This window comes from Podarcis melisellensis (assembly GCF_964234715.1).
Source record: "Podarcis melisellensis genome assembly, chromosome: 10".
Classification (NCBI taxonomy): Eukaryota; Metazoa; Chordata; class Lepidosauria; order Squamata; family Lacertidae; genus Podarcis; species Podarcis melisellensis.
In genome coordinates this window covers 4,333,362-4,353,567 of record NC_138542.1, presented here as the reverse complement: position 1 = coordinate 4,353,567, position 20,206 = coordinate 4,333,362, and the positions used below count along the sequence as shown (strand labels likewise).

At 42.1% G+C, this 20,206-nt stretch overlaps 1 protein-coding gene across 4 annotated transcripts in view; it reads right to left on the bottom strand.

The window, feature by feature from the left end:
- HGF (hepatocyte growth factor) overlaps positions 1–20,206 on the bottom strand; it is a 59,267-nt gene that overhangs the window by 5,878 nt on the left and 33,183 nt on the right. The window contains exons 8-15 of one of the 4 annotated variants that reach the window (XM_081927721.1): positions 17,151–17,358; positions 10,947–11,074; positions 8,989–9,091; positions 7,913–8,052; positions 7,082–7,120; positions 6,256–6,352; positions 4,721–4,795; positions 1,953–2,096 (exon numbers count right to left, since the gene is read on the bottom strand). In XM_081927721.1, the coding sequence (XP_081783847.1) occupies positions 1,953–2,096; positions 4,721–4,795; positions 6,256–6,352; positions 7,082–7,120; positions 7,913–8,052; positions 8,989–9,091; positions 10,947–11,074; positions 17,151–17,358 (934 nt within the window). Of the gene's footprint in view, positions 1–1,952; positions 2,097–4,720; positions 4,799–6,255; positions 6,353–7,081; positions 7,121–7,912; positions 8,053–8,988; positions 9,092–10,946; positions 11,075–17,150; positions 17,359–20,206 lie in introns of all 4 variants that reach the window. The other 3 variants (XM_081927720.1, XM_081927722.1, XM_081927723.1) reach the window with 3 other exon arrangements.

Below are 20,206 nucleotides of genomic sequence, written 5' to 3'. Positions count from 1 at the left end.
CACCCTGGTTTCTGATTTGATCCTGGAATATTCCTCTTTTCCTTAGGACATCCCTATTTTCATCAGAGAAATGTTAGAGGGGGTAGTAGGACACCCCTATTTGCATTGGAGCCATAGGAGCCAACTCCTAGGGACTGAGGGGTCTTCAGACTTCCCACCAATAAAATATTTGAGGGGACAGGGCCCCCGATGTTCATGGGCATTGCCATTCAAATGGTATTTGTGTGTGTGTGCCATGTGATTGATTACATGGGGCGGGGCTTACCTCGCCCTCCCCCAACATTTTATTCAAGTTGCCACCGTTGATTGGAGCAAAGAGACAAGACGACAGAGCCTTAGGTTGCTGGGGAAGGAACCTGGGAAGGAGCCTTAGAGAACAGTGGGAAGGTGGGGACTTTCAGTCCTTGCAGATAACCTCATTAGTCAGAGTTCTTGTGATCACTAAGCCTGTGCTGTTTTGGTTTCTTTGAACAAAGCGCGTTCTCCTTCATGGAGAGCACGTGATGTGGTGGGGTCTGCTGAGCCACCCCTCTGTTACCAGGCAGGGTCTCTAAAAATGGCCTGGGCAGTGATTGGTTCACTGGGTTGCTGGGGTAAAAGTTATGTTGCAATTTTGGTGGGGGGGGGTAAAATGTTTAAATACTCTGCACGCAGCCTGGAGCTTTCTCTTTGCTGTGTGCAACGGATCACCTGCCCACCCGCCCTTGAGTAAGGGGTTGTTGCATTGACCTTGCTATGCCTGTCATGGGGTCGTCTGCCGTTGGGGCAGGGGCTTGGTAGGAATTTTGTCCATCTGGCTGATTGGCTGGTCCATTTGGTTTTTGCCTACTGCGTAGCAAATCGTCACAACTTGTAAGGTTGTGGTTAGGCATTGGTTATAAATTGGTGGAGGAGAGGTTAGGATAGGCTGGGCCTGCCCCTCCATGGAGGGGTTAGGATAGGCTGGGCCTGCCCCTCCATGGTTGCTGCGGAAAGGGAATTCCGTTAAAGGAATCCTGGGGCTTGCCATCTTTTCGTCCAATCCCTGGAATGGGACTAGGGCCGGCAAGCCTTCGGGGAGCATGCAGATGAGAATTGAGGGTCTGTGACTCAGCTCCATTTTCCCCCGACTTGCTTTCCCCCGCACTGTCTTTTGGTGGTGCCCGGAAGTCAGTTCTGTCCCCAGGCGGGGGGACAGATAGTCTTAACCAATGCCTAAACAACGACTCACGGTTTTGTATTTAAATAAAGTTGTCGCCAAAATTATGCCAAAAACCTTAAACAAAAATTAAGTGTGCGTTGTGAGTTATTTGGGGGTGGCTTGTGGACCTCGACACGCAAATATTTAACTTCATGGACACCTGTGTTTTTTATTGCTGACCTCGTCCTCACTCCAGCTCTTGACAGCACTGCCAGGTAGGATGCCCATGAGGAAATGCGGCCATTGTGGGGGGGGGGGGAGGTTCCCCATCCCTTGTACTGTCCATCAGCTGGCATAACTTGAGTAGAACTCATGAACTGGGATTCTTTTCAGGAAAATGACATTTTTCTCCCTGCTTATTGTCCATGGATTTCTTTTTGGGATCTGCCTAGTGGAATTGTTTTGAGGACATTTTCACAAGTGCGTGGAGGAGCACATGTTGTGATGGGCAATGTGCAATTATTGCGTAATCACCTCAACAGTGAATCAATGAGACAGATGTTAAAATGAATGCACATTTCAGTAGGACCCAGTTAGCAGACAGTTAAGATCAAGTGTTGGTGATGACAGTAGCTGACTAAACCTTTCAGAACAAATATCATATTCGAAAAACTCTTTAAAAATAATTGGGAAAACCCACAGGTAGTCATTGCAAGCAAGTTCTACTTTACTCGGGAATTATATTATATACAGTAGCAAAGTCTCTTGCCATCTAAGAAATGCACAACTGTCAACACAAACCTGCAAAGAACAAAACATGATTACAACTGACCTGGAAAGTTTCAGCAATACCAGTTCTGATCCTTTGGGACCATATACCAGCTGGGAGATATTCAGAACTTGCTTATGCTTTTCTTCGTGTGCTCTTTCAACATTATGAATTCCAAGCCATGCTTGATAGTCTTTGAGATTATACCTAAGGAAGGAAAATTCAATGGCACTTTGTATGTGGTTCTCTGTCCAAATCAATCAACACTTGGAGTGGCTATATGCTCTCTGGATCAGTTTACCATGGGCAGAATTCAAACCTTTAATTGTGGTTCATAGGTGAACATGCAGCGTGGTGATGCATGGAGCAAAAATCATGGCTGCTTCACTCTTCCCGTGCCCCTGCTGCACTGCCAGGAGCAAAGTCACAGTATGGTTCAGCACCGTATCTGAATCCAAGCTCATGGTTTGTTTCCTCCAAACAAGCCACGGACAGTAAGCCAAATACAAAACCTTGGTTACAGCTTTTGCTTTGTTCTAGAAGATAAATACCACAAGCCAAACAATGGCTTATCTCCCAAGCAGTGTGGCAGCAGTAGGAATGGCGGAGGAGGGTAGCAGCAGCTATGATTTTCATCCCATGCACCAGAATGCTGCGTGTGTATCTTTAAACTATAGCCAAACTTCACTAGAGTGGTTGGGGAAACCCAGCCAGATGGGCGGGGTATAAATAATAACTTTTTATTACTATTATTATCACTATGGTTTAAAGTGTTGTGCAAATCAGACCTCTGACTTGCATGCCCAGGGCTAAATATGAAAACACTTTGTCAGTTTGAAAGACCACGGTGTGCTGTTGAGCCTCTTCGATTGTAGTCCAATACTTCCTGCATCCCTACTTAATTTAGTCTTCTAGTCCTTAGTCCTTCCTACTTGCTATCGGGGTTGTTATTTTTGTGTGTGTGTTTTTTTACACCATTGGCAAATCTGTTTTGATGTCAAAAAGCAAGTGTGTCAGCTGCCGTCTCAGCTGCCTGACCCAAAGTTTCCCAGATCCTCTGTATAATTACAGGGAAGATGCAGGTTCTAGGTACCTCCTCTCTTTCTGGAGAAGACGTTGACAGGCAATGCCACTCTCTGAGCAGGTTGCAAGTAAGAAAGTAGGCAGGTGGGGGTTGGCTAAGGACAGATTGAGATTGGTGGGGAAGCAGGGGCAAACGAAGGCTAACCGACACCTGGGGCACGGCAAACCACTGGCTGCGCACACGTGCCGTCGCTATGTAGGGAGCAAGTGTGGCGTCGCAACATACAGTGCATGCATATGACATCATGCATGTGTTGTACATAGCGGTTTCCCACCGCCAACACCCGAGCACCGTACAGATGGTGGTGGGATCCTCTCCTCACAGCTGCATCTGCAGTGGAGGGATACTTCGCTTGTGGCTGTAGCGGTGACGGAGGGATCCCACCATTATCTGTACAGCGCTTGGGCAGCACCTGCGGCAAACCACTATGTACAGCACATGTGTGGCGGCTCTATGTCCAGCGCATGCGTGCAACACCGCGCATGCATTGTATGTAGTGGTTTGCTGCCGATGCCACTCGAATGCTGTACAGACGGTGGCGGGATCCTCTGCTCGTGGCTGCAGCCACGAACGGAGGATCCTCCACATGCGGCTGCGACGACACTATGGTTGCTTGCACAGCCACGCCCAGGGGCGGCGGGGTGAGCACCCACGGGGTGCCTTCTTGTCACACCCCCCGACATGGCACCTGGGGCACACCGCCCCCCTTGTGACGCCACTGTGGGGAAGAGCTTCATTCACTCTGATAAATCAACCTAGGCTGAACATTGCCCATTTCAAATAAAAACACTTCTCATTTCTGTTGGTTGAAATGGAATTTGTATTATTACACAAAGGAAATGGCAAATATTTAGAACCAATGAAGCTTACAACTGCAAGAGATTTTTGAAAGAGTTCATCTGAATCTTTAGCTGAGATTTCTGCATTGCAGGGGGTTGGGATTCTATTAACCATTTGTTTGTCGGTCCATCAACACTAATCACATTAATACATGATTATTATTTTTACATTATAAAATTCTGCTGCTTTACTTAAAATCTGTTAACAATGTGACAAAAAATGTCTAACGTGGTATTCTGAATGTATAAATTCTAAATACATATTCAAATGCAGTAGACCACTGAAACTGTGACTGATGCAATCTGGTAGGGAATAGATTTGCAGTAATAAGAACCAGCAGAAAACTGTAAACTAATTCTTTTTGTGGAGGATGGAGCTTGTTTATTTCTTATTTTCACATACCCTAATCTACATTTCCTGGTTTCGATTACAGCTTAACGTAAGTACAACACATTTCAAAGAGCAATTGCCAAAGTAGTTTATGGCTACAAGGTCAAATTCTTGGAAAGCTCCAAGTTGCATCTGGATTCTTGACTAAACAGAATAGAAGTTTTGGGTATTCTCCGCCTCACCACCTAAGTAAATCAATTGTGTGGTAATATTAATTATATGAAAAGGATAATTAGAATCATAGAATCATAGAGTTGGAAGAGACCACAAGGGTCATCGAGTCCAACCCCCTGCCAAGCAGGAAACACCATCAGAGCACTCCTGACATATGGTTGTCAAGCCTCTGCTTAAAGACCTCCAAAGAAGGAGACCTCCAAATTGTTGCAGAATGCAACTTTATAAAGGCTATAGTTATACAAAGCGGGCTAGGTTGCAACAGAGAGATTCTTACCACAAGCTCTTAAAGAATAAAATAATTTTTCTACACTAACTGTGTAGTAATAAAAAGTTACTTTACCGAGAAGGAAAACATTGTTTTGCTGTCAGGACCCAGTCTTCCTTGATTAATGAACCTCCGCAGAAATGCCTGCCTCTGCTGGAGGAAAAGGTTGAAATGGTTACTTGTAGTCATAAGCAGCTGCATACAATTCAAACCAATATTGCTCTTATTATAACTAACATAAGAAGAGCCTGCTGGATCCGGCCCCTGGCCCATCTAATCCAGTGTCCTGTCCTCACAGTGGCCAGCCAGATGCCTGTGGAAGCAGACCTCCTCCAAGCTAGCTGCCTAATAATGTGGTGCTGACTTCCAGAAAATTGTTCCCCCTCCACACCCAGGTCAATGTATCAAAAGCAATCGCACTCTTTTGCCATTGTACCATAGCATGAAAACAAGATTCCTCTTCCCCCAGCAAGTATAGCTTTGTTTTAGCTTCTGTGCATTGCTTTAAAAAGAAAGATAAGCTTGAGGCCCAAGAGTCTTCTGCTCTTGGGGTTCTATCCAGTAGTGGCTTTAAACGCATAGAGGCACCTCCCTTCGTGCAAGGCAGGACACCTCTTTTTTGCTTATCTCTTCTACCCAATTTGCACCACCCACCCAATGCCTCTAAGAAGCTTCTCCTAAAGGTTGGTGAGCCATTTGGAAGAGTATGAGCTATGGCCCAGAGGAGAGAGTGAAAATGGGATAAATATCAATAAACACTCAGCATCCAAAATAGACCCACAAAGGGAATCAATCAACAACAAGAAAAAGAAATGCTTCTGTTACCAGAGAGCTCTGCAGCTTGTTTCAACTTTGCATTCTGACCCCCATGAAGGTCTAAAATATACAAGGCTGAAATGCATTGGGCTTGTTTCTGAATAAAATACCATATAGCATATTGCGATTGTTCTCCTTTCCTTTGGGTGAAAATAGGATGCATCACCTGATACCAACATAAATGATTCTGCTAACACAAAACCACCATGGGCTCCAATCCTAGCCCCACTTATCTAAGAAGGAAGCCCCACCAAATTCAGTAAGACTTACTTCTGTGTGGACCTGCTACGGAGTATGCTGTTAGTCAGGGTAATGGAGATCATTTAGTTAACCACAAAGGCCAAAGGACTGAGTGAGCACGAACTGGGATATGGCCCACCCGAGTTTGAGACCTGCTCTCAGAACCAATGGAATATATAAGTGTGAGACTTATGATGTCTTGTGGAAGCAATGTAGGGAACTTGTTACTTAATGTGCAGTTAGAAATTCAGCATTTCTCCCCTAAAACGGAGAATCAGAGACAATAGGTCTGTCCGAATGTTCAAAACCACATGACGGTAATTGCATTAACATTCGTTCAGGGTTTCAGTTCACAGGGACAGCTTATGTGTATTCAACAGGTCGCTCCACTACATGGACAGCCATGGGGAGAGGAGGGCATGGGGGTGAATATGTGTGGCCCCACGCTCCTCTATCACACAATTATTGTTATGTTTTCTGAATGACCAAATAAGGTCTTGGGAGGAAGGGAGGGTTGGATCCCACACATTAAAGGGCAGGACATACAGTCTTACCTGTCCTTCAAACTAACCATCCATCCTTTGTCAGGTTGAGTAGGAATTCCATTAACAACTCTCAGGTGTTTTGTTGAGGCACAAGGGATAACAGCAGCTGAAAGAATGTTCTTAGGTTACATTATATTCCACTTTAGACCTAAGACTTTGAACAGCTTATACAACTGTACTTTCCCATTAAAAGAAAACAACAACTAACAAGCATCTTTTCTCTAAATAGTCTATAAGCCACCCTAAAATTGTTAGTGTTCTTTACCATCATAAATAACAATGTGAAATTGTTATGTGGTTTTTGCTGTGAGCAGGAGGACAAACCAAGACCCAAGGACCACTTGCAGCATATATACAGACTCTTTAATAGACTTTGACAGTATTATTAATCATGGTTTGGTGCTTAAATGGGCAAGTTGCAGAAAGCTCAAGGAAAGCAACGAGTTCATGCAGTGCCTCTCTTTTGACATGCTCAGGAGGAGTGCAGTGGTACCCTGGTACTCAAACAGTTTGGCTCCCGAACAAATTGGCTCCCGAACGCTGCAAACCCGGAAGTGAGTGTTCCAGTTTGTGAACGATTTTTGGAAGCCAAACGTCTGACACAGCTTCCGATTGAGTGCAGGAAGCTCCTGCAGCCAATTGGAAGCTGTGCCTTGGTTTTCGAACCATTTCGGGAATCGAACGGACTCCCGGAAGAGATTAAGTTGGGCTGTTTAGTGTTATGAGTATGACCAATGTATGAAGTGGGCCTAAGATACACCCAGGAAGTGTGAAAAAGGATGGCTAATTTACCATAACAGAATTTATTTATTGGATTTATATAAGCGCTACTTACGGTCTAAACTGCCCATTGTAGGAACGGCATCATCTTCACCTACACAGACAACGCAGTATAATCAAACCATGATTATTCTTGTTAAATAAACTTATTTACAACTACAATGTATGTATGAAAACTTTAAACATGGCGAGTATGTTGAAGAATATACATATTTCTGCTTAACTTGTGGCACAGGTTCAATAATGTCGCCCACTATGAATATTTTCCCAAGAAGAATGTTTCCCAAGAAGAATAAGAACGCTAAACATTTATTTGATTTATAATCTGAAACAGCATCCCTCTTTAGGGGATGCAATAGCCTTTCAAACAGAAGATCTATATTAGGAGCTAGCCAAAATATCCCTCCCTACTTTTCCACCATGTTTATAGGCAGTTAATTTTAGTGGCTTTTCAGGGTTGATTTGGAGAAAGAACCTCAATCTAGTTACCATTCCCCCCCCCCAACCCCACACACACCAGAATGATGCTATATCTAAGGCATGTTGAAGGGGGAAATGGTGACTTCCATAATTTGTAGAATGTCACTTGACAATATTCTCAGAAAATTTTCTGTTGGCTTCAGTTTAAGCACACAATTTTAGCCAAACAAGGACTTGCTTTCATTCCATTTTGCCAATTTCGAAGCTTATCTAGATAAATTAGTACTATCTCCACGTTGATCAACTTTCCCCACCCCATTCTCACCAATATCAGCATCTGAAGCCTTTTTTTTACTTATCACATTTATCAGGTGGAGTACAGAACTATATATGCTCCCTCCTGACTTTTTCCCACTTCCAGCAATTCTGTAACAACATTGGCCTATCATTTATACTGAGCACTTACATCTAGATATAGGGCAGTAGTCCCAGGGGATCTGAGGATCACTTGTATAGCACCAAGGACCATGAACATCATCATCTGGATTACGACAATAATTTTTCTTCAACTTGCTAATATCTGGCTCTTTATATATTGGTAGATGCCTATAAAGAAAATATATGCCAGCAATGTACTTTAATAAGCTTGTATGAACACAAGTCGATTTTCTGATTATTAATGGACATATTTGCCAAGCAATTTGTGCTGTGACGGCATTCACATTTCAGGCTTATGGGGTTTAGAAATATTATAGGAAATTTCCCCTAAGGCATGGTGGGGGAAATTAACCAGAAAAGCTCATTTGATAAGCAGAAGGCTTCATGAGAAAGAGCAGAGCATTGTGGGAAACTGTTGAGTACTAAAACATAGCTCTCTGTTTCCAGTTCATGTGAGGGAATGATAGAACATACAGCTTGCAGAAAACCCTGAAATCCAAGTAAAATAATGGGAAAATCAAGTCTAATCTTTTCCTCCCCTGGACCTTCAAAACAACAGTTGAAGATTCTCCTGAAAATGTCTTATCTTTCCCAACACCGCAATTTATTATGAAATTGCAAGCTGTGCACTGAACTTGGAATCTAATTTTATCGCAATTGCCTTTTGAAAAAAATATATTGGACCCAAAATTGAATTGAATTGAATTGACACTGGTCTGTGAACTCTTGAAAAAGCACCAGAAGAAGACTTCTCACAGTGCAATACCACCACATCAGTAGATCATATAAAAGCCCCTGAAAATAATTTGGGCTTGTGATAGACTTCACTAGATTTTCTTCTGAAACTATAAGAAAAACCCCTTGAATAGTGGAAGCAAAAGAGTGAGAGGGAGTCTATATAAAATGAGATGTGTTTATCCCAGTTCTACTCTCCAAACAGGGGTATAAGTGCATCTATAGGCATACCATTTTGAAAAGAATTAAGTTGAAGGCACTGTAAAAAAATGTTTAGTAAAAAACATGGAAGCCACTTGAACAATATGTTGCAACTTTCTCTACTGATTGAGATGGAAAATATTTTTTTCCTTTTAATTTTGTACATACCTTTGTAAGTCTTGAATGTTTTTATCCCACATAGAGCAAGTTAAGCCAAAGCGGGTCTGGGCCATATTTCCCATATAATTCGTCCCATTCCCTCGATAGCAATCTACATAAAGAACAGTCATTTAAAAGAAGCTACTAAAATACCAGTGTTAGTGGTTTTTCTAAATATCCTGTTAATTAAATATAATCCAGTTTTTTCAGCATGCTGTTTAGAAGGTAATACATACAAAAGCAGGGCCAGTAAACATAGCCATAAGAGAAAGCTAATGTACATGAAGACAAGAGCTCTTTGAATCTTTTAAATAATTATGTTTAAAGATATAAATAAGTAACTCAAAAGTAAATAAGTAACTTGCTTTCAATATCTATTGCAGATGTACTGGGAATTTTTCAGTTCAAATGGTAATTTGTTGACTGTGAACTTGACAAGGTCGCCCAATGCATTAACATATGTAAAAGCTGCCAATGTATCTTTAGTTCTGCAGTTTAAATCCAGATGTTTTCAGGAAGTTATAAAATGGAACTTTAAGCTAGTCAAGGAAAAGGTCCTGGATTCTGGCAAGGATAGATAAATGCTGCAGTTACTCATCCCCATACAAGGCAAAGGACAAGCTCACAGCTGATCTCAAGTAAAAATATTCCCATCTTTGAAACGTACATTTTGGTTTATTTTAATTCGGAAAACGTTTCACAACTTTGCATATGCTGTGAATAAGTTTCACATCTGCAACACTTTTGACATTGTCACTTCAAATAGTCTTGCACCATTCTGCTACATTATAGTTGTGAAGCAGAATCACAGGATGTGGAATATTAAAAAGAAAAGTGTGAGGTGCTGATTTAGTAGGCTGGGCCTTTCAGACTGACCTTCAAGCCACCTGAGAAAACTGCAGCATGCAGTTCACTGGAGAGATTGCTTGTAGAATGGAAAAAGGACACTCACAAACCTCAAAAGTAAGGTAAGTACAACACAAACCCACCATCCCAAGTACAAACCCTCCATGATCATTTCACTGAAATTTCCTGCCTCTTTCGTTATTCTCAAATGTAATTTCTTTCTCATTAATTGATGCAGAATGGTTGAGAAGATCATGGAAGACCGCTCCCCCCTTTTTGGTGGCCGGTGTTGCGGGGCGGCAGATGCTTCACTGGGGCCCCAACGAGGGAATCCTGGCATCAGACCCCCTTCCTGATTGGTGGTGTGGGCGTAAGCCTGTGCCGCCTATCAGGAGTTTTGGTGAATGGGGATGCAGGCCTGGATGCGGATGTTGGGCCAAGGGCAGAGCCGACAGATGGAGAAGGCGTCCCTCGGGTCCGCTCCTTGCCCACACCTGGTGTTCTACCTGCTTTTTCTCCTCAAGAGGGGGTGGTTTTCAGCACAGCACCAGATTGCATTAGAGACATTTGCAAACCAAATATCCAGGTACAGAGACAGAAATTTTTACTCTTAGTTTGTGGTGGCCTCTCTTAAAAAATATTTAATTTGTCCAGAGAATGTTGAATCTGCTACTACAACGAAAAGAATCCGTTCCGCGAGTCTCTTCGTCTTGTGGTTTTTTCGTCTTGCGAAGCAAGCCCATTTGCGGCTTAGCGCTATTAGCGGCTTAGTGGGCTTAGCGGATCAGCTGATAAGCGGCTTAGCGGATCAGCTGATAAGCGGCTAAGTGGATCAGCTGATAAGCGGAAAATACATTTTCGTCTTGCGAAGCAAGCCCATAGGAAATTCGTTTTGCGAAGCACCTCCAAAACGGAAAACTGTTTCGTCTAGCGGGTTTTCCGTCCTGCGAGGCATTCGTCTTGCGGGGCACCACTGTATGACTATTATGCAGTAAATGACTTAACAAAAAAAATTCTCATAATATTCCCAGCAGCATCCAGAACAAGGATTACTCTGAGGGCAATAGTATGGTTTCTTCCACAGTACTTTAGAATATTCTTATCTTCCTAGTAGAAGTTACCTTGCTCACTTGGTGCATCACATTTTGGTATTTGAAAGCAAAAGCCAGTGCGAGTTTTTGGGTCGGTAGTAAAACACCACGGTGCCTCAGCTCCATCTGGATTGCGGCAGTAGTTTTCTCTTAAGTCCCTATAAAAAAAATAAACATGTTAACATATGTCAGGCACAATGCTGCTGTTTTGCATTGCTTTTTCTAATGCAACTTAGGAATAACAAAAGCTGTTTGACATCTGTGTGTCACTAAGTTTCTAAAGCAGAAAGATTTGCACAAAAAACAACACAAAGTGTGCGCACACTCAAGTAAAATTTGGCAACAGAAAGCAGGAGACAACAGGTACATTTATATTCAATGAATAATGGCTATAGTATTTCACGTAAAGTGCAAGGGTATCTATTCACTCCATCTTTCGGCCACCGTTGCTCCAAATGTATTTTGCCTGTTACAAACTCTTTCATGTGAACTGAGATCAGAGTCATCTGAAACCTATTATAAATTCTGCTTTCAGGCTTATGCCAACAATAGCCGCTCCCCTCTCAGAGTGAATGGATCTATCTGGCTATAGGGGTAGGGCCCCTTTGGTTTTATCACTGATTTAATTAGGAAACTGAAACCCAAGAGTATGAGACATGTGATTAGAAATCCTATGCAGGTGTTACCTTTTGAATTGGCGTCTAACCATTAGGGACTCTCTTTAAAACAAAGTATCAGTTTGTATTAAAACTGTCAACCTCTTGAAATGTAAGTGTTACTCTCCATTCTCCTGAAAACTTCACTCAAGTTCAATTGAGTCTTCAATTTCATAAGGCTTTTTTTGGCCATCTGGAATAATGATTGATAACTGTTGGTCGAATAAATGTGTGCCCAGTCTTATTAACATGAGATGTCTTCATCAGACAGTCTAACAGAAGAACGAACTATGACTATCTTTGACATAATATTTCATTCACTGCAATTTTTAAGAAATTGTAAGGAATCGGGGAATCTTCAAAAATGCAGATTTGTGTTGGCTGGGAGATCAGCCACGAGAGCCACAATGTTCAAGTTGAATGGAATGTATGCATTTTGTGTTTGACTTTTCCATTGCTTAAACCTTGGGTGGGGAACCTATGGCCCTCCAACAAGCCCCAGCCAGCTTGGCCACTGGTCAGAGGCGATGGGAGTTTCAGTTCATCCTCATCTGGATGCCCAAAAGATCCCTATTCTTCGTTTACACAGACACACATCTTCAACAGTTCTGTCTTTTAGGGGGGAAATGTGCATTGGAATATGGAACATCAACAGGGAAACTAAAACTAACCAGGGTAGCATTGTAGAGCTTTCCCAGCACTCCAGTATTCTTTAAAAAACAAAAAACAAAAAACAAAAATAAAGGGAGTTTTCCTAGGAAATAGGCTCAATGACAAATGTTGACTAATATTTCTAAAGTGCTTAATCAAAACTCCTAAGGGAGTCAATTGAGTGCTTTGTCTGAGACATGTTACAGGACCAGATTCCCCATTTCCTTCCTAGTTGGGTTAAAGAGGTTCTCAAGAAAGGATTTGTAGAGGATATTCCATATTAGTGCATCTTTAAGTGAAATTTATGAAATTTGGCTCACTATTCTGGAAAAAGAGATACATTCAGCTCCGTGCATGCTTTTCTTTAAAGTATGTTACACATATTTGGCTGAACACTTGAAATCACATACTCTGGCTATGACCGATTGATTGTAGCAGAACAATTTTCAGGGTGAAAATCCTGAGGACTGCTATAAAACTTTTACATCCTTATTCTATAGTTTTAAGGCTTTAATTCTGTGGTCTGAACATAGATGTCTAATTCTCAACTCTAACATCCAAGCACAACCAGCTCAAAGCCTGGCTTTTCAGAAGTCCAGTTGCTTTTATTTGGATTTGCTGCCAATTAAGTATATGCAGCCAAAGGCATGTGCTTCACCCTTCTACAAGTTAAATGGGATTAAATTCCAGAGGCTCACAGAGCCAAATGGACCCACCCGCCATATTTCTAATGTCCACAGTAATCGCGACAGCTGCTCTATTAATAGCCTTGTTGATCTACATTTATTTTGGTCTGTAAAGTCTTCAATGATCTGCCCAGGAAACAGCGCCAAGGCAACAATAATTACCAAGGGATCACGTTGCATGTAGGGGAAGGACCACAAGTCCTTTGTGAGTTGTGAGTTGTCTGGCTCAGCATAAGACAGCTTTCTATTCAGGTTCCTATGTGCCATTTTAAAAAGCATTCCCATATTCCTTTTTTTCACCAGTGACTAGATCAGATGTCTAGCAACAGTTTACTGAGGCTGTGACTGCAAAACTGTTGCCTTATGCCTGCCATCATGACATAGCCAGGCAAGTGTGGGATTCTCTCCCGCATTTTTGTTCTAGTGACGGGCAAGTGGGTAAAACAATGGGTTATGTACGAGGAGAGAAAGCTTGTCCCCTTCGAAAGAGTTTTCCATGTGAATGGTTTGTGGCTAATGAAGAAGAAGAAGAAGACAGTGAGAAAAGCTTCATGTCCCACCTCCAACTGCAGCAGTTAAGGGACTCCTTGGCTGCCCAGCACCAAGCATATCTTCCTGCAACCGTTGTGCACAATATAGCCATTTTTACAGCACGATCCTAAGCATGTCTACTCAGAAGTAAGTCCCACTGAGTACAATGAGACTTACTTCTAGGAAAGTGTATAGAGGAATGGCACCTGGCTCCTGGAGTGCTTTACAGTGCCAGTGGAACACTCACCTAGACAATTGTCAAATTAATTTGAGCAAAGGAATATAGAAAGGAGAAGTGAAAAATGCATTTATTGGAGTCACTCTACAAATACTATAAAATCAATTCTCATAACATTGCCAAAAGACTCTTCTGCGCATATGGCAATAATTAATGCAATACAAAATAAAAGGATCAAGTCTACACACCGTACATAATGCACATTTTCCTACCGTCAGCTATATAGTAACATAAAAAACTTATTTAACAAAAGTGAAATATGACAGTAGGAACTTGGTTACATTTGCAAAAATTATAATAGGATTTCTTTAGATTCTTCCTTGCTGGTCCACCTTTAGCTCTGCAGTGCAAGGAAACAACAGTGTGTCATCACATGTTCAACCGAAACCTTCTTCCTCGTCCCCCCAAGGCAGCAAGCACTGATAGAAAATACACAAAGCAATAGCATATACCCATATTGCTGGCTGTTGCAGTGGAACTGTGGGAGTCCTCCCAAGAGCTCCCTGGGTAAGATCACACAGGAGTCAGAGTTCTATGAGCTATCACAGTCTATTTCCATCATCACCATGACTCCATGGACACTGGCATGCAGCACAGAAAGCCCACATTGCAGCAGTCAACATGAGGGGGTTAATATCATGCACGTACAACTGTGCTGCACTTAGCTAGCACCACCACATATCAGGTTCACCACAATAAAAGATAATCCTTTAGTAAGCACCATGCTGGAGCCTATCCATCTCGCTAGCAAAACTTGGAATACAATTATCCCATATGTAAGCACACTTTCACCACCATGCCACAAAAAATTCATTGGCACTTGAAGTCAACATTAGAAGAGCCTGTTGGATCAGGACAGTGGCCCCTCTAGCCCAGCATCCTGTTCCCACAATGGCCAGCCAGAGGCCTCTAGGAAACCCGCAATCAGGACCTGAGCAGAAGAGCATTCTCTCTCCCCTGAGGTTTCCAGCAACTAGTATTCAGAAGTATTATTGCCTCTGACTCTGGAGGCAGAGCATAGCCGGTGCTTATTGCATACACAAGAATCAAACAAGCTGTGGCAACCGTGGCATCTCAGCCTGGTACCAAAGCAGCATGGAATGAAAATGGCAGAGCCACAATGACTTGCTTCCAGTCAAACAGCACCCGTTGCATCGCAGCTGATACTCTAAGTTGCAACTGAGTGCAGGCAGCATTCCCCACTCCCAACCATCACCCTTGATGAACGACATGGGACTTTTATTTGCAACAATGCTTCCGAGTAGATGAAATTTCTAGTAAAAAAGGAAGGAAAGAATAAAAGACAGTTGGTCACAGTGTGGGGTCTTTCTGGGACAAATCCATTTCAACTGATTCCAGCTAGACAAGCGGCAAAATTACTTCAAACTGTTTTTCTATCCCAGTGCACAGCTAGATGGCGGCACCTATCAAATTCTGATGAATACTGTATTCCGAAAGATATTGAAATATGTCCCTTACAACAGCTTCCATTCATGTAGCATTAACCAACAATCCTGGATTATTAGAACACCATTCGCCTAATAAGGATGGTTCTCCAGCAACTATATATGCTTCGTTGCACTAGTGTTGCTAGTGCCAATAAGTTCTTTCTCAACTGGAAATGGAAGCGGAGCTGCAAAAGTAGGTTTCTGAATGGTGCATGAACATGGTGTTCCAAGGGAGAAACCATGTGAGTGTTGCACAGCACTTAGACCATGCCATTCACATCACAGGATCAGTAAATGTCTCAGAAGTGTGCAGGTGGCACAAAGGAGGGATGCTTCATTCTGCATGCATCCTGGAAAAGAAACAGCAGCAAGGGTAAGCAAAATAACTTTTTGCTGAGTGCTCTTGGTCACAGTTCCCCAAACATTCAGAGTCACGCTGTAAAAAGAGCTGCTTCAACAAGAAATGTGTATTTTTAATATTGAGAGTACTAGAAGCAGGGCCTGCCCAAGACATTTTGGCACCTGAGGTGCTCCCCTGCCCACCAGGGAAGGAGGAGGGAGGGGGGGAAGAGCTCCATCAGGAACAAGCAGTGGGTGGAGAAAGATTGGCATCAAGATCTGCTGCCCCACTGGATCCTGCCATCTGAGGTGGTTGCCTCACCTGGCCTCACTTGTGGGCCATCATCTTTCCATCCTAGAAAGGCCTCCCGAACCCTTTTCCTCAGATTCCCTTACAGTCTGGAACCACCACTGAGTCAGCCTTCCAATTCTAGCAGATAGACACTCTTGGGAGCAAAACCAAGCACTGTGCACCTCTGTCTGAACTTGTGTGCATTCATTACCCAATCCTTTTATTGTCGATGCAAAAGCTGGTCCTTCAAGAAGGGGGCTAAGGAGGAAGAAACTATATGTTATCCTGCATATTTTCAGACATTAAAGTCTACACTAGCATGAATATAAAATAGAGCATTTCCAGATGGAAAGTTCTGAATTTTTAGTAAAAGCAAAGCACTGGTAACAACAATTATACTGGACACCCATTCACCCTGCATTGAAAAAAAGCACACTCTCACAACACCGTAGCATATTATCAAGTCAATATAACTTACCCTCAAACAAGATTCTTGTCATCAAGCTGCTACTGTGGCGAAGGTTTCTGACATGGACAGGTGACTGAAGCCTTTCATAGGACACAGCCAGCCAATTTAAGAGCTGAAGAATGAGCAGCTACAAGGGATCATGGTTCCACACAACCAGAGCTTCTATAAGCAGCAGGAATCCTAATTAGGAGGGGAAGAATTGATGCTGGGGCTTGCATCATTTCAACTAGTTCACCTGTAGATGTATTAGATTCCCTAGAAGGGAGAAGGGAACTTTCAGACAACTAGGAAATGGGGGGGTGTTGTGGGGGGAGCAGTGGCTTCTTAAAAATATCAGAGAGTTGAGAAGGAAGGAAGTTTTAGTGTTCAAGGTAAGATAAAGCCATGTTGCAGAAAAAACCCTGTGTGACAGTTTAACACCTCTCCCAACTAGTCCCAAAACCTGTGACCAATTCACTTTTTTACCATCTTTCTTACTGGAAATGTTGGTGTGCCTCCATCACACCAGTATACATAGTCCATGTGCACACACATAAAACCACCACACTACAGTTTGCCAGGTACACTGTGAGAAGCTGATACTAGACACCATCAGGCACTATGAATACACCACAACTTATGCGCCAGTTTTGCAGGCCAGAAAAAAGGCTCTGAAGATTCCCACATTGGATTGTTCATGGATCCATGAAATGAGTCCACCAAACATGGAGCAGTTATATAAATCAGATTCAGGTCAGTTGTCCCAAAAGCAACACTTCAGAAACATAGCTACGATTCCTAGATAGTGTTTGACATGACAGTAAAGTATGTTTTATATCACACTCTACAAGTCACATGAATATTTATTGGGTTGAAGATTAATAATGATTCTGCAAGTCATAATCACTGCCATTAAAATGGTGACACCCATGAGGCCCTACTCACTTGCATTTATAGTTCTGCGATGTGAAGTTGTGTTGATGAGGAGTCTGAGAGTCCCAAGGCTGACATTCAATGCCACTCCATATGGTGCTTATAGTTCCACGGTACCCGTCTCCTTGACCTCTGATGCATTCTCTCGTCTCAGCTGCTGCTGAAGAGCTGTCCACAACATTCTGAGCTAGAAAGATAGACATGGCTGTTGCTTTCCTTCCTGCAAGTCAACCTGATGTAAGGGGAATGTTCTACAGTTCATCCTTTGATTCCTGCAGACCACTTAAAAGATACATTGGGTCCTAGAAAATAAGGCAACCCCTTAGGCTGCAATCTTATGCATATTTATGTGGGAGAGCTGGACCATAAAGAAGGCTGATGACCAAAGAATTGATGCTTTTGAATTATGGTGCTGGAGGAGACTCTTGAGAGTCCCATGGACTGCAAGAAGATCAAACCTATCCATTCTTAAGGAAATTAGCCCTGAGTGCTCACTGGAAGGACAGATCCTGAAGCTGAGGCTCCAATGCTTTGGCCACCTCATGAGAAGAGAAGACTCCCTGGAAAAGACCCTGATGTTGGGAAAGATGGAGGGCACAAGGAGAAGGGGACGACAGAGGATGAGATGGTGGAACAGTGTTCTTGAAGCTACCAACATGAGTTTGATCAAACTGCGGGAGGCAGTGGAAGACGGGAGTGCCTGGCATGCTCTGGTCCATGGGGTCACAATGTGTCGTACATGACTAAAGTGAACATTGTGAGACTTACTCTGAATAGGGATGGGAAAATATTGCACATTTCTCATTTTTCAGATCTTAAGTTCAGTCTTTCCTCATCAATTTGTGATTTTTTTAAAAAGAAAGTCTCCATGAAAATTCAGTAACATTTTAGTACAATTTTCTTCCAAGATGAAAAATCAGCAAGGCCACCTCCCCCAATATAATGCACCTGTGTAAGCTATTTTCACTAATACATGCATATATATGCACAACCATTTTTGTATACATTACTTGGCTGGATAACTACAACTTGGAGAAGTGTGAATTTAGATGGAGGTTAGTCCACACAGGACTTCACAGAAATTAAATTCCTCAAACATTATGAATCTTAGCTAATAGCTACTTCTACATTAGGCTAGCACTGAATTCCAAAGAACTGAATGCCATCAGTTCAAATGTTGAATTGCTTTGCTTGAGAAAGATTGACTGTTTTAAGATTTTGTTCTGCAACACAGTAATGGATTTCATTTCCAAGGTTTTTCCTATTAATACAGTGGTACCTTGGTTTACGATCGTAATCCGTTCTTAAACCAAAGTGTTCTTAAACCAAGGTGTGCTTTCCCATAGCAGTGGGGACTCAATTTACAAATGGAACACACACAACAGGAAGCAAAACATGTTCTTATTCCAAGGCAATGTTCACAAACCAAAAAACCTACTTCCGGGTTTGCAGCGTTCTTAATCCAAGTTGTTCATAAACGAAGATGTTCTTAAACCAAGGTACCACTGTACTTCTATTTGGACATAAGCAGGAACACCACTAAACACCAGGTTTCTGTCTGCTAGATTGCAGTTTCCCAGAATGCAATTCACAGTGCCTTTCTCTCCCTGTGCCTGCGCAACAGCATGCTTCCCAAAGAGCAGAATACTAGGAATCCCTGTAAAGGCACTGTGTTTATGCCCCCTGGCCTGAATTACCCATAGCTCAAACTTTATAAAGTCAATAAGATTTTGTGGGTTCACATCTGCTTGCACAATTAGGGTCTACTGTCTAACCTGGAATATAGATTAGTTTTTAAATATAAAGTCTGCTGGTAAATACAAAGGTAATTCTTCAAGAGGCATCTTTTGTTGTTGTAACCCCAGTCATATAAACATGTACAAGACGAAATCTATTATAAACCCATCTAGCTACTTAAATCCCTGGTTCCACTTCAGTCAAAAGAGTATTTGCGCATGGAAAATTAAACACACAAATCAGTGTTTTGGCATGCTGGATTTGTTCTATGTAGATCACGCACAATTATGGATTAATGCAAAAGTATCTGATTTTTTAAATGAATACATTCCTACATTTAATATTCTAATGGCTTTATTAAGCTAATATTTGTGCACTTTAAAGAGTGGCTGTGCTTCTGTAAATCTGGTATCAAATTCTCCCTAGAGTAATATGTTTGGAAAGCCAACAAGTTTCTCTGTCTCAAGACCTTTTGCAGATGTCTCTGCAAGCTGCCCTCAGTCTGGCGTGGACTGTTTTGAACAGAATTCTGGAAAATGGTAGCTCCTCAAATGAGTCACTCAGGCAAGCAGGCACAAGGCTTATTTTTACTACTTACAAATTTGTGATAACTGGAAATGTTTATGGAATTGAGGCCGCATCAGGAACATAATTAGAGATATAAGGGATTGAATTTGCGACTTATTCATGCAAAGTAAAACATGGGAAGTGAGTGCAAAGCATGTGTTGTACCACTAAGCTAATGGATTCTCTCTGTATCTAACATTATTTATTCCTGACTCCTAGAATACTAATGGTCATCACTGAGAGTATACCATTTGCAAAAGCAAATTTGCCTTTAACAGAAGTGTATGACAATCTGTGATGTTTTTGCAGCAAAGTGATTAGTTACATCACATATTGTGTACTTTTGTAGAAATGTTAGGAAGGAGCTGTAACATAGAATGAATACATCAGAAAAACCAAACGTTACTGCAGAGAAAAATATCAAACTACTCCTTAAGGAAACTGCAATAATGCAATTCAAGAACATTCAAACTCCTACTGGGGTATCAATATTTTCTTGTGCAGCAGTTGTACATTTCCATTGCATTCTTTTTTTATGATCACATTGGTTCAGAGTCATTTCCTGACAAAGTGGTTCAGAGTCATTTCCTGACGTGAGCCACTTGTAAAAAAATGCCCTGTTACCTACAGCTTGTGAATTGCAAATTCATGTAGGAACAGAAAAGACAGAATAATTCCCCTTAAGATTCTTAGGATTCCACAAGTAAATCAGTATATTTTAAAATGGCAAAGATCTTCTACTGGTTGTACACGATTCCTATCTT